Below are 14,271 nucleotides of genomic sequence, written 5' to 3'. Positions count from 1 at the left end.
GTCAACTCACCCTCAACGGGTGACTGTGTGGTGTGCAATGTCCAGTCACGGAATGATCGGTGCGATATTCCCCGATGGCACGGTGACTTACGAACGGTACTTGAAGGTTTTGGAAGATGATTTCATCCCCAATATCCAAAGTCACAAAAAATTAGAAATTATATTAATACCTTCAGCTGCTGACAGGCGTTGATATATATCAACAGGAAGAGGTGAAAATGTGTGCCCCGACAGGGACTCGAAGCCAGGATCTCCTGCTTACATGGCAGACGCTCTATCCATCTGAGCCACCGAGGGGACAGAGGATAGTGCGACTGCAGGGACTATCTCCCGTACGCCTCCCGCGAGACCCACTTTCTCACGTTGTATGGCCACACATTACATTCGTAGTGTCCCTACCCAAGACAAGGTGAGAATGTGGATCTCGCGGGAGGCGTGCGCGGGATAGTCCCTGCAGTCGCACTATCCTCTGTGCCCTGGTGGCTCAGCTGGATAGAGAGTCTGCAATGTAAGCAGGAGATCCCGGGTTCGAGTCCCGGTCGGGGCACATATTTTCAACTCTCCCTGTTGATATATATCAACGCACGTCAGCAGCTGAAGGTATTAATATAATTTCTAATTTCGTTCTAGACGGCTGTAGGTCATCTATGGTGTCTGTTCTTTCGGACTTTTGTGGAGCTATACTAAAGACAAGCAATTAAATTAGATTAGTACTTGTTCCATAGATCATAAATACGACAATTCGTAATGATGTGGAACGTGTCAGGTTAATAAAAGGTGTCTATACAAGATATTACGTTACACAAAATATTACATGACACTCAATATTTTTAATTTTTTGTGGGTGTTGGGGAAATTATCGAGTTACTATATCCAAAAATTTATCTAATGAGTAGAAGGAGTTGCCATTAAGAAATTCTTTTAATTTCCTTTTAAATGCTATACGGCTATCTGTCAGACTCTTGATGCTATTAGGTAAGTGACCAAAGACTTTTGTGGCAGCATAATTTACCCCATTCTGAGTCAAAGTCAGATTTAACCTTGAGTAGTGAAGATCATCCTTTCTCCTAGTGTTGTAGCCATGTACACTGCTATTACTTTTGAATTCGTTCGGATTGTTAATAACAAATTTCATAAGTGAATATATATATATTGTGAGGCTACAGTGAAGATCTCTAGCTCTTTAAATAAGTGTCTGGAGGATGATCTTGGATGAGCTCCAGCAATTATTCTGATTACACGCTTTTTTGCAATGAATACTCTTTTACTCAACAATGAGTTACCCCAGAATATGATACCATACGAAAACAGAGAATGAAAATAGCCGTGGTAAGGTAAATTACTCAGACGTATATCTTCAAAATTTGCAATGACCCTAATAGCATAAGTAGCTGAACTCAAACGTTTCAGCAGATCCTCAGTATGTTTTTTCCAGTTCAACCCCTCATCAATGCATACACCCAGAAATTTTGAATATTCTACCTTAGCTACCTATTTCTGATCGAAGTCTATATTTATTAATGGTGTCACTCCATTTACTGTATGGAACTGTATATACTGTGTTTTGTCAAAGTTTAATGAGAGCCCATTTGCAGAGAACCACTTAATGATTTTCTGAAAAGTATCGTTTACAATTTCACCAATTAATTCTTGTCTGTTGGGTGTTATAGCAATAACCTCAAGGCCATTGCTGAGCTGAAAAAAGCCATACAGTAGGTGATCGACAGTATTCATGTTCCGACACTTCAGCAGGTCATGCAAAATTTCGCTATGCGTCTGCGCCACATCATCGCCAATGATGGCAGGCATATCGAACATGTCATGACCTAAATCCGAATATCAGTAGTGACGTTCATGTGTTGAATCAAGTCTGTGTACGCCGTATTTTCTAACTAATTTACGTTTTTTTTCATATAATTTTTTTTATTGGTCCAGTTTTATCATATAGCACAAACTGTACAATTGATATTGGACAGGTCAAAGATGAGTTACAATAATACTTAGTATTAGCAATTACAATTAGGTACCTACTACAATTAATTTTGTTACTTATTCAGAAATTCTCTGACAGAATAGAAACAGTGCTTTATTATAAATGCCTTTAGTTTAGCTTTAAATATTGGATGAGTAGTATTTTTTATTTCCTCTGGTATCTTATTGTGTAGTATCACACCAATGTAATTATGCTCCTCTGATAGGGCTGTTGTTCTGTGATATTTTTTATGTATATTTGATTCCCTTCTGGTACTATAGTTGTGTACACTTTTGTTCTGTAGCAGTTTGCCTGTTTTAAGGAGGTAGTCCCTAGTGAAATGAATAAACTTGGAACATTTAGAACACCAAGCTCAGTAAAATGGGATTTACAGGACTCCATCTTTTTAAGGCCACAAATTATTCTTAAAGCTCTTCTTTGCATTCTAAAAACCTTTACACTGTGAGTTGAGTATCTCTAGAAAATGATCCCATATCGGCTTAGTGAGTGGAACTGTGCATAGTATGCCTGCCGTACTGTTGTTTTGCTTGTTGTTGCTTGTTGTAGCCTTTAAAATTCTTAGGCCATAGCACACAGATGATAGTTTTCTACACAAGTTATTTATATGTGTGTCCCACTTTAAGTCTTGCTGAACCCAAAGACCCAAGAATTTTGTGACACTTACATTTTCTAGGGGATCATTTTTTAATTGGACTTGAATAGACATTTGATTAGCTGTAGGAATTAAATGAAAATGGACACAGACAGTTTTTTCAGTATTTATAATGAGTTTGTTTTTGTGAACCACTCAGAAAGTCTTTTCATAGAACTTTCTGCTGTGGACCGCAAAGTTTCTGGACTGGATCCAGTGAGCAATATGCTGGTGTCATCGGCAAACAGGATAGTTTTTGTGGGACTCATATATGCAACTAAGACGTCCACATAAATCAAGAAGAGTAGTGGACCTAAAATTGAGCCGTTTGGTACACCATATTTTATTGGTAATTCCTTAGAAAGAAAGGAGTTGTTTCTTGTTTTATTTATTTTGTTGAATTCATACTGAAGTGATATTTTCTGCCTGCGGTTTTTTAGGTATGAACACAACCAGCTATGTGCTACACCTCTTACTCCTCCGTCTTTCTAATTTTTCGAGCAGAATGTTATGGTCCAGGACGTCGAAGGCTTTTGATAGATCTAGAAAAATACCTGCAGTTAATATATGTTGATCAAGGGATTTTAAAATGCAGTCTAATAATTCGAAAATTGCTCTCTGTGCAGATTTAGACTTTCTAAAACCATGTTGTTGTACTGTAAGAGGTGCATATTTATTTATGAAACTTAAAAGCCATTCATAGAAGAGTTTTTCTAGAATTTTTTAGATGGAACTTATCAGTGACACGGGTCGGTAATAGAGACGGGTAACTAGCGAACCAACGGGTGAAAAGGAACAGCTCACCAAGATGAACGAAATGACCGAGAAACGAATTTCAAGGAACGATCGGTTCGTAGTTCACTTCGGTCGCGGCGGTCTACTTATAGTTCCCAGGAACGAGGAACGATCGATTCATAGTTCACTAGTTCACTTCGGTCGCGGCGGTCACTTCGGCAGTTCTCGTTCCAGCCTCGGTCGCGTGCTCGTCACAGTCTCGGCCTCCCTCGGCTGCACTCGTCGTTCTTCGCATGACCTCCTGTCTCAGTTCAACTGCCGACTGCTCCTAGTTAGTTCAGTATCCAGATGTTCGTTTCGTTCACTGCGCTCGCCCATTTTACATTGTTCCAAACTGTTCTTTCACTTGGGTCTGGCTATTCAGCGTCCACGGCCGGTAATCAAAAAGTATTTTATAGTTACGTAAATTACATAAAAATCACGTTGTATGTAATAGGTGCGTCTTTTGAGGTAACAAAAGGGTATATCAGCTCACTTCATTATATCGATGAACAGCAGAAGACATAAGAAGGCAAGGTTTTTTTTTTTTTTTTTTGTTACTCATCGACTTGATTTAGCAACTAACTTTCAATAATTTGCTTAATTTCTAGTGTAAGAAAATTCATATAAAACGATTTTCGTGTATCTTTCATACACAAAACATCACATTTAGGAAGGCTCTAATTATTTTTAAGTTTTGTTGTTTCTACTTTGCATTACCTGTTAGTTTAGTTTCTTTGGAAAAAAAAGAAAGTGCGTTGTGGGTCATTTTGGCTCAGTAGCAAAATCGGTGCTTCTCCATTTGAAAAGAGATAGATTGCCATAAAATCGTATTTACTTATTATCTCAAAATCATTTGTTCAGAAGGAGCTTTGAAACCAAAAACTTTACTACCGCGAACTTTATTATTATTATTATTATTATTATTGCTGCATTAACTTTAATAATGCAACATAGAAACCTAATTTTAACTAAGCGGGTGACGCAAGTATGATGAGATAACCACATTTTATTTTATGCTTCCATAAAGTCAACTTCGCCTACGAACTCAGAGACAACGTGAAGTATATATAGGGTGTAAACAATTATTGTTTACAACGTATTATAGCTATGTAGTGGAAGTCGAAACGAAGAATTTTATACAAGACACTTGTGGTCTATTAAGTTGGGAAACAGCCACCAACAGGTTCACAAAACTACATGAGCTATAGCCGATGCGTGTCGCGTGAGATTTTCATGTCCTCTTCTCCAGCTCTCTACACATCGTCATCAATTGTTTCGCCATTGTTGCTGGCATTAGCTTGTTATTTCTTCACTGCCTAATTATTACATGTTTGTCTGTTTGTTGTATCTGCTCGTAACGGGCAACACATCGTCCGTAATAGGCGAGCAGTCTGTAATCGGGACCGCTTTTCCGTGCGCCACCCTATATTATTTCCCTGCGATCAGCCACACAACGCTACAGTTGGCTAAACGAGAGGTTCTGCAGAATCACATAAATTACTTCTAAACGTGTGTAAGAATTCTGCAATGAATAAAAAGTCTATACTCCAGGGGGAAGGCAAGTGCCCCCTCTTGGGGTCCTTCATCCTTCAGTCACCTACACTACTAGTTTTCAGTTTTTTACAAGAACTATATGCCGAGCACAAATGAACGGTGAACGAGTAAAAATGAACCGTTCCCAAAAAAGAACTATCAGCAGTGAACTAGTTCCCAAGGATGAACGAGTCTGCCCATCTCTAGTCGGTAGTTTGATATTTTTTCAGAAGAACCTTTTTTTTTAGCAGCGGTGAAACTTTAATAAATGTGACCCTGTACGTGACTTGTTGGCCATCGCTAGCGCCTGCAGACGGGGGAGCAGAGGGCGTACCTGGAAGACGAGGTGCTCGCGCACGGTGAGGGTGCCGACGAAGAGGTCGTCCTGCTGGACGTAGGCGGAGAGCGCGGCGAGCGAGGCGGCGTTGGCGGGCCAGCCGGAGAGCGCGCGCTGCCCCGAGTGCACGGCGGGCCCGCGGAACGTGAGCGCGTTCAGCAGCGTCGTCTTGCCGGCGCCGCTCGCGCCCAGGATCGCCAGCAGCTCGCCCGGGCGCGCCACGCCGCTCACTGCGCGCACACACAACGCACGGCGTGCCATTACTCACTAGTCCCAACCTCTGAGATCCCCGTCACTGTCCCCTGGTAAACTACTCACAAAACATTTGCAAATTTAGTTAATTAGTTGGTTGCGTGTTCCATGGATCAATTGCACGGTACGGTAGCCGTTATGATGTGGAACGTGGCAGGTGCACAAACAATGCACATATGAAACTATATATTTCTATTATTTACCCCAGTCCCTTAAATGGCACAAAATGCATATACTACACTACTGGCCATTACAATTGATACATCAAGAAGAAATGCAGATGATTAACGGGTATTCATTGGACAAATATATTATACTAGAACTGACATGTGATTACATTTACAAACAATTTGGGCGCATAGATCCTGAGAAACCAGTACCCAGAACAACCACCTCTGGCCGTAATAACGGCCTTGATACGCCTGAGCATTGAGTTAAACAGAGCTTGATTGGCGTGTGCAGGTACAGCTGCCCATGCAGCTTCAACACAATACCACAGTTCATCAAGAGTAGTGACTGGTATTGTGAGGAGCCAGTTCCTCGGCCACCATTGACTCGACGTTTTCAGTTGGCGAGAGATCTGGAGAATGTGCTGGCCAGGGCAGCAGTCGAACATTTTCTGTGTCCAGAAAGGCCCGTACAGGACCTGCAACATGCGGTCGTGCATTATCCTGCTGAAATGTAGGGTTTCGCAGGGATCGAATGAGGGGTAGAGCCACGGGTCGTAACACATCTGAAATGTAACGTCCACTGTTCAAAGTGCCGTCAATGCGAACAAGAGGTGACCGACACGTGTGACCAATAGCACCCCATACCATCACGCCGGGTGAGACGTCAGTATGGCGATGACGAATACACGCTTCCAATGTGCGTTCACCGCGACGTCGCCAAACACGCATGCGACCATCATGGTGCTGTAAACAGAACCTGGATTCGTCCGAAAAAATGACGTTTTGCCATTTGTGCACCCAGCTTCGTCGTTGGGTACACCATCGCAGGCGCTCCTGTCTGTGATGCAGCGTCAAGGGTAACCGCAGCCATGGTCTCCGAGCTGATAGTCCATGCTGATGCAAACGTCGTCGAACTGTTCGTGCAGATGGTTGTGGTCTTACAAACGTCCCCATCTGCTGACTCAGGGATCGAGACGTGGCTGCACGATCAGTTACAGACATGCGGATAAGATGCCTGTCATCTCGTCTGCCAGTGATAGGAGGCCGTTGGGATCCAGCACGGCGTTCCGTATTACCCTCCTGAACCTACCGATTCCATATTGTGCGACAGTCATTGGATCTCGACCAACGCGAGCAGCAATGTCGCGATACGATAAACCGCAATCGCGACAGGCTACAATCCGACCTTTATCAAAGCCGGAAACGTGATGGTACGCATTTCTCCTCCTTACACGAGGCATCACAACAACGTTTCACTAGGCAACGCCGGTCAACTGCTGTTTGTGTACGAGAAATCGGTTGGAAATTTCTCATGTCAGCACGTTGTAGGTGTCCCCACCGGCGCCAACCTTGTGTGAATGCTCTGAAAAGCTAATCATTTGCATACCACAGCATCTTCTTCCTGTTGGTTAAATTTCGCGTCTGTAGGACATCCTATTCGTGGTGTAGCAATTTTAATGGCCAGTAGTGTATATTTATAGATTTATTTATTCCTATTCAAGAATTAATCTATGGTATAGAAGGAGCTGTCAAGCACATATGATTTCAATTTATTTTTGAAGCTATTACTGCTGTCTGTCAGACATTTTATTTCATATGGTAATTTGTCGAAAATTTTTATAGCAGCATACTTTATCCCTTTCTATGCCAAAGGTAGGTTGAGTAAAGGATAGTGTAAGTCTTTCTTTTTTCTGGTATTATAATCACGAATGCCACTGTTGTTTTTAAACTGGTCCGTGTTGTTGATAACAAATTTCATTAGTGAGTAAATATACTGTGAAGTTGTTGTAAGAATTCCCATTCTTTTAAAAAGATGCCAACAAGATGTGCGACTGTGAACCCCACACATTATTCCAACGACTTTCTTTTGAGCAGTGAATACTTTTTGTCAGATGTTCAATTACCGCAAAATATTATTCCGTATGACATCAGGGAGTGAAAGTATGCAAAGTATATTAGCTTACTAATTTCTATTTAGCTTACTAATTTCTATATCCTCAAAATTGGCAATTATTCTAATTGCAAAAGTTGCTGAACCTAGTCGCTTAGATCCAAAATATGAATTTTCCCATTAAGATTCTCATCTATATGTATACCCAAAAACTTAGTATCCTCTACCCTGTCTACTGACTTCACTTAATGTCTTATATTTATTGAAGGAACTGTACTTTTTGCAGCAGAAAATTGGATGTACTGTGTTTTTTCAAAGTTAAGAGCAAGCCCATTTGCAGAAAACCAGTTAATGACTTTTCCAAACACCTTATTTCAGTCTTTCTCGGCGTATTCCACTGGTGAATTCTTCTCGGGTTACAAGCCGAGTGCTGGCGTCGTCTTGTCGCAACGTACCCATCATCTTCTGGCTATGCATTGAAACGTTGCGACAAGACGACACCACCACTCAGCTTGTAACCCGAGAAGAATTCAACACTTATTTGTATCTTTTTCAATTGGATTTTCTTCTACTGGATTAATAACGATGCTTGTATCATCAGAACATCAGCTGTAATTTCTCCACATTGTTTTAATATCTTATTAGAGATGTCATCTACTCCAACAGAACATTTATTTTTCAAAGATTTAATAATTTTACTTATTTCAAAAGAGGTTGTTAGGTGAAAGTTAATCTGACTATTTTTTTTCAAAACAGACTCTTCCATGTATTGCCTGGCTTTTTCTTTTGAACTGTTCTCACCAATTTTTATTCCTACACCTGAGAAATGTTTGTTAAATACATTAGCTACTTGTGTACTGTTGGTTAGGATGGTCTCGTTCTCTTTAATAGTAATACTACCTACTCCAGTTGTTACTTTTACTGTCTGCCTCCTAACAACATTCCATTTTGATTTGATTTTATAGCCAGAGTTGTAAATTTCTTCTCAAACATACATATTTCTTGATTTCCTTACAACTTTTCTCAGTATCTTACAATAATTTTTATAGTGTACAACTACTTCTGGATCTCTACCAGTTCTTGCTTTTATTCGTATTTCAGACACAATTTCTATGATACAGCCATAACGGTTTTCGTCCAACACTGGATATCCTCAGGCGCTATAACAAGAAATAGAAAAGAGTATAACAAAATCTCTTGCAATCTGCAATAATACCTTTACTTGCTGCAGCGCTGTAAGATGCTAAAACATTTTAATCGAGATGAAAGACATGTGATTCTATCTAACCCCTTCTCAGAATAGTACCGTTTCCGTCCTACGACGGCTTTAATTCAAGTGTGCATCGCGTCTACGTCTGCTGAGGGAAAGAGAAGAGCTGCTCGTCGTGGTATGTAATAGGGTGGACAGGATGACGTGTACTACGTCAGACGGTCACCTGGTCTCACTTAACGTCATCCTTGCTACGAGACACCTGTAGTGACGGAGGAAGATCTACTGACACCAGTTCTGGCTGCTGCACTAGAAACTGAAGAGACACCAGATGTGATGGAGAGTGTGTACCAGAATCTGCGCCGCAGGTACCATGTCCGTAAAAACATCGGTGGTCGCCACATCGAGCCGCTGTTGTGTAATGCATTACTATTGTTCCGTATGCTGGATTCGCTTTTGTTTTGGAATAATGTAAACACGTAATGTGTAGGTGTCAATACAAACAAATGTGCTTAAGTGATAAATGGATGTTTCAGTATGTTTCCTTTCGAAATGTTATCTAATAATTGTACTGCGTCACGCCTCATTCAATTCCTCAAGCAGAAATGGACGAGTTGCACGATACGTTTCTGGACATGAATTTCTATTCAAAACACACTCATGCATATTAATTAAGGATAATGGTGATACATGATGAAACAACGCTCTGGTGGGCGGTTTGGGGTTTAAATCACCTCGGGGTATGACCATGCGGTGCATTTGATCTGCGAGTCGTCGCACGGTGGGGCTGGCAGCAGTCCACATATGCAGAGGTGTGTTGGTGCATGTCAAAGTACGGTGCAGCGAGTAAGTGTGCAGACGATTTCAGACGTGCTAATGGTGACTGCGTGTTGAAAATGGCTCAAAGAACACACGTTGATGATGTTGTGAGGGGTAGAATACTAGGGTAACTGGAGGCTGGTCAAACACAGCAGGTCGTAGCACGGGCCCTCCGTGTGCCAGGAAGCGTGATCTCAAGATTATGACAACGATTCCAGCAGACAGGAAACGTGTCCAGGCACTAAAGTACGGGACGTCCACAGTGTGCAACACCACAAGAAGACCGATATCTCACCATCAGTGCTCGCAGACGGCCACGGAGTACTGCAGGTAGCCTTGCTCGGGACCATACCGCAGCCAGTGGAACAGTTGTCTCCAGTCACACAGTCTACAGACGACTGAACAGACATGATTTATTCGCCTGGAGACATACAAGGTGCATTTCACTGACCCCTGGTCACAGGAGAGCCCGTAAAGCCTGGTGTCAAGAACACAGTGCATGGTCATTGGAACAGTGGCCCACGTTATGTTCACGGACAAGTCCAGGTAGAGTCTGAACAGTGATTCTCGCCGGGTTTTCATCTGGCGTGAAACAGGAACCAGATACCAATCCCTTAATGTCCTTGAAAGGGACCTGTAAGGAGGTCGTGGTTTGATGATGTGGGGTGGGATTATGATTGGTGCACGTATACCCCTGCATGTCTTTGACAGAGGAACTTAACAGGACAGGTGTATCGGGACGTCATTTTGCACCAGTATGTCCGCCTTCTCAGGGGTGCAGTGGGTCCCACCTTCCTCCTGATGGATGATAACACACGGCCCCACCGAGCTGCCATCGAGGAGGAGTACCTTGAAACAGAAGATATCAGGCGAATGGAGTAGCTTGCCTGTTCTCCAGACCTAAACCCCACCGAGCACGTCTGGGATGCTCTCGGTCGACGTATCGTTGCACGTCTTCAAACCCCTAGGACTCTTCAGAAGCTCCGACAGGCAGGCACTAGTGCAAGAATGAGAGGCTCTACCCCAGCAGCTGCTCGACCACCTGATCCAGAGTATGCCAGACCGTTGTGCGGCCTGTGTAAGTGTGCACGGTGATCATATCCAATATTGATGTCAGGGTACATGCGCAGGAAACTGTGGAGTTTTGTATAACATGTGTTTAGGGATGGTTTTCTCCACTTATCGCCAAAACCGTGGACTTAAAGATCTGTGTCGTGTGTGTTCCCTATGTACCTATGCTATTAGCGCCAGTTTTGTGTAGTGTCACGTTGTGACAGATACACACTTAATCAGTATTTGCAGTCTTAAATTTCTCTTTCACTAAGACAGCTATCCCTATACTGCAGGTGGATTCTGCCAATAATCTTTGCAGCTTTAAATCCCTTCAGAGAACAGAAAAGAGTTACTTCAGACATTGCTGCGTTGCTGCTTGCAGGCAAAGGGGCATTCAGAATTAAATGCTGTGATATCACTGAGCTCCCCCCCCCCTCCCGCCCCCTCTTCTACTTTCCACTAGCAAAAAAAAAAAAATCTTAACAAAACGAAGTCGCATCCTGCTCTGCCACCCCGGCAGACAGAAGTATCAGATCAGTCTCTCGTATGGAACGAGATGCCATCTTTATGGTGACTTTTAAGTAAGAAGACAATCTGAGAGTGAGAGTACTCATTCAGTAAGCGGGTACTGCAAAATTTGCCCGCCACCATTTCTGAAAAGCGAAGCTGAGATGCCATTCAGTTCTGAACAGCGAAGCTGAGATGCGTTTCAGCTACAACAGGGGCCCAGGAAAGAAAAGTGGGCTAAGTGCAGTCACTATTTCCTCACTGTGGCGATCGAGCGCGCCAAGTTGTCTTTTTTTTCACTATGGGACTTAACATCTGTGGTCATCAGTCCCCTAGATCTTAGAACTACTTAAACCTAACTAACCTAAGGACATCACGCACATCCATGCCCGAGGCAGGACTCGAACCTGCGACCTTAGCGGTCGCGCGGTTCCAGACTGAAGCGCCTAGAACCGCACGGCCACACCGGCCGGCACTTGTCTTAGTTTCCGGGATAAAGTGCTGGCGAGAGGAAAACACTGGCTCACATAAACAGTCATTGAATCAGATGATTGAAACCTGAAAGTCAAGGAAGGCAGGACTCGGTTACGATTGCGAACGGGGCCGTAATCAGTTACTGTTGGTTCCCTTTTGCAATTACACACATTTATTTAATAACAGTAATTCCAAACTCAGCGATAAATCAAAATATCACACATTATTAATGAAGGCAAAAAATACTTTCGCGAGCGATGAGATATGCAGCCAAGAGTTGCATTCACTTCACAAGATGGTAACTCAGACTATCGGCAGTCTAACGAATGACTAATGATAATCTTGCTGAGGCTACCTGACATCCAATAAACCAAATGCAAAGATGTAAAAATACGCCAAAGCCGGAACCGGCGGTCTGGACTCTGCCCGCAGAATACTGTGCTTAGAGCTCCTGGAACAAGAAAGGAATCACTACCACCAGAGTAGAAGAATCGCCAAGCAACCTACAATCAAGAAAGCTGTCAAAACTACTCGCCTCGCCGGACAGCAGCGGCAGGCGAGGAAACGTACACTACCATTACATACACTAACCTCCAGGGCAAGTAACTGGGGCGTTAGCGGCCACCAGGCAGGAAAAATACCGCTGGTTGAGCTAAACAAAAAAATGGCTCTGAGCACTATGGGACTTAACATCTGAGGTCATCAGTCCCCTAGAACTTAGAACTACTTAAATCTAACTAACCTAAGGACATCACACACATCCATGCCCGAGGCAGGACTCGAACCTGCGTCTTAGCGGTCGCGCGGTTCCAGACTGAAGCGCCTAGAACCGCTCGGCCACGCCGGCCGGCTGAACTAAACAAATAGTAACAAACAGAACGCAATAAATAGTAATTAGAAGTCCAGGAAAGCTAATCAGATCCGCCTTCTCCAAGCACTCCACTCACTGCTCTTCGCCTTGGATACACTACGAGCAGCAACACGAACCCAAGTCACTGGAGAATCGCAAGATCTCACAATAATGGAGGTTTCTCTATTTGAATCCAAATGCACTCAACTTAAAACTTGCAGGATCCGGTTTACGGCGAGGTCGTGCACCCTCGTGACCACAGGCCTTCGATCCGGCAGTCCATGAGCACCGCCAGCGGTCCCAGTGTGTTCTGGCACTGCGCGGACCTGGCTCCTCCTGAGTCCCCTACCGAACTGCCCACTGACACCACGCGGAAGCACAATGACGTCGCCCCAAAGATCGATAACCGCCGCTACTGCCACTAGCGGACAGGCAACGCTTGCGAAACCAAGTGGCGCCAGTCAATACGAGAAGAAGATAAACAACCGCTACCATGTCAACTAAACGATACGCTCTGGCCTCCGACACAGGACAGAAACCTACAAACAGCACCAACGCGAGCCACAGCACGGCTCAATGATCTCTCTAAGTCTGCTCAGATCTTTTTAGATAGTATCCAAGCGTGTACGTTATGCTGAGCCACGACACCAACGGCAGCCACTATTTTCGAGACAAAGGCTGTTCGTAGTACACGGAGATGCAGCCAGTCACCTACATTGGAGTTAGGCTCCAGAAGGTGCAGGCATCTACCAGAGTGGAAGATTGTTTCAAGGCTACCTGATGTCTCCACACCACCGAGTCACTCACCTGTTGGGTGACTACCTCCTTAGGGCACCCTCTTCCCTGGTGAGACTTGTGATCGAGTAGCAGCCTGGTTACCACGTCACTGCACTCTGGTCCTCGTGGACCACCTCGTCGTGGCCACCCCCAGAATGTGCACTCGCCTGCGACGTCGACCACCCTGGGGGCTACAGTCTGGGTACCGTCCTGGTGTATTCTACGGTCGGAGGTGGGCAAGCAGTCTGACCATCCTGCCATTCACCAGTTCCTGCCGACATCAGCTGGTGGCGTTGCCCATGACGTCTTACTGACGGCGGCTCTCTTAGCTTCTGCGACTCGCTTCATCATCCTGAGGCCAACGGCCTCTACTCCAGCGGCGATCACACCTCTCTACCCAACACGAATAAATCTAATTCATTCGGGGACATCTTGCTAGCCGTCCGCCACTCCATTCTAGTCACCCTCACCACTTAAAATGTATTGATCTTTCGTAGCCAATAAGAACTGATGCTTAGTTTGCTGTATCATGAAGTTTGAAAGCTGGGGTGTGTTTTTCTTTGCTGTAATTATCTTTATCTGAAAGATAGTCTCAGGCTCTCTGTAACCTCAGGACCGGCTAGGCTTCTTTGATCAAACCTAGTAAATGATGTGGCCGAAACTAAAAAATTAGCTTACTAACTTATTTATTCGCATCACGAAGATGGCGTAAGACGGACCCAACAAAATCTGAGACAATACTAGCTTTGCCAGGGATACTGCCACAGGTTCTTATGTACGTCACAATAATCGAAGTATACGAGCACAGTCATTGTTTAAATAGTAATTTTGAAGTTTACAATTAAAAACGGAATGATTTTGCAAACTAAGGTACAGAATTTGGATTTACAATTTGTTACGATTTTTGCAGAATAATTAACGTGGCGAAACAATAGAGTTATCAGTGTCAGAATACGATAGTATCTTTCCACAATAATGCTTGATATATAAATGTTTA

The 14,271-nt window shown here is 43.6% G+C and overlaps 1 protein-coding gene across 1 annotated transcript in view; it reads right to left on the bottom strand.

The window, feature by feature from the left end:
* LOC126356039 (protein white-like) overlaps nt 1-14,271 on the bottom strand; it is a 225,581-nt gene that overhangs the window by 61,077 nt on the left and 150,233 nt on the right. The window contains exon 3 of the mRNA XM_050006715.1: nt 5,269-5,501. Within this exon, the coding sequence (XP_049862672.1) occupies nt 5,269-5,501 (233 nt within the window). The remainder of the gene's footprint in view (nt 1-5,268; nt 5,502-14,271) is intronic.

The sequence above is a fragment of the Schistocerca gregaria genome, chromosome 3 (assembly GCF_023897955.1).
Source record: "Schistocerca gregaria isolate iqSchGreg1 chromosome 3, iqSchGreg1.2, whole genome shotgun sequence".
NCBI classification, from domain to species: domain Eukaryota; kingdom Metazoa; phylum Arthropoda; class Insecta; order Orthoptera; family Acrididae; genus Schistocerca; species Schistocerca gregaria.
This window is presented reverse-complemented; position numbering and strand designations above follow the sequence as displayed.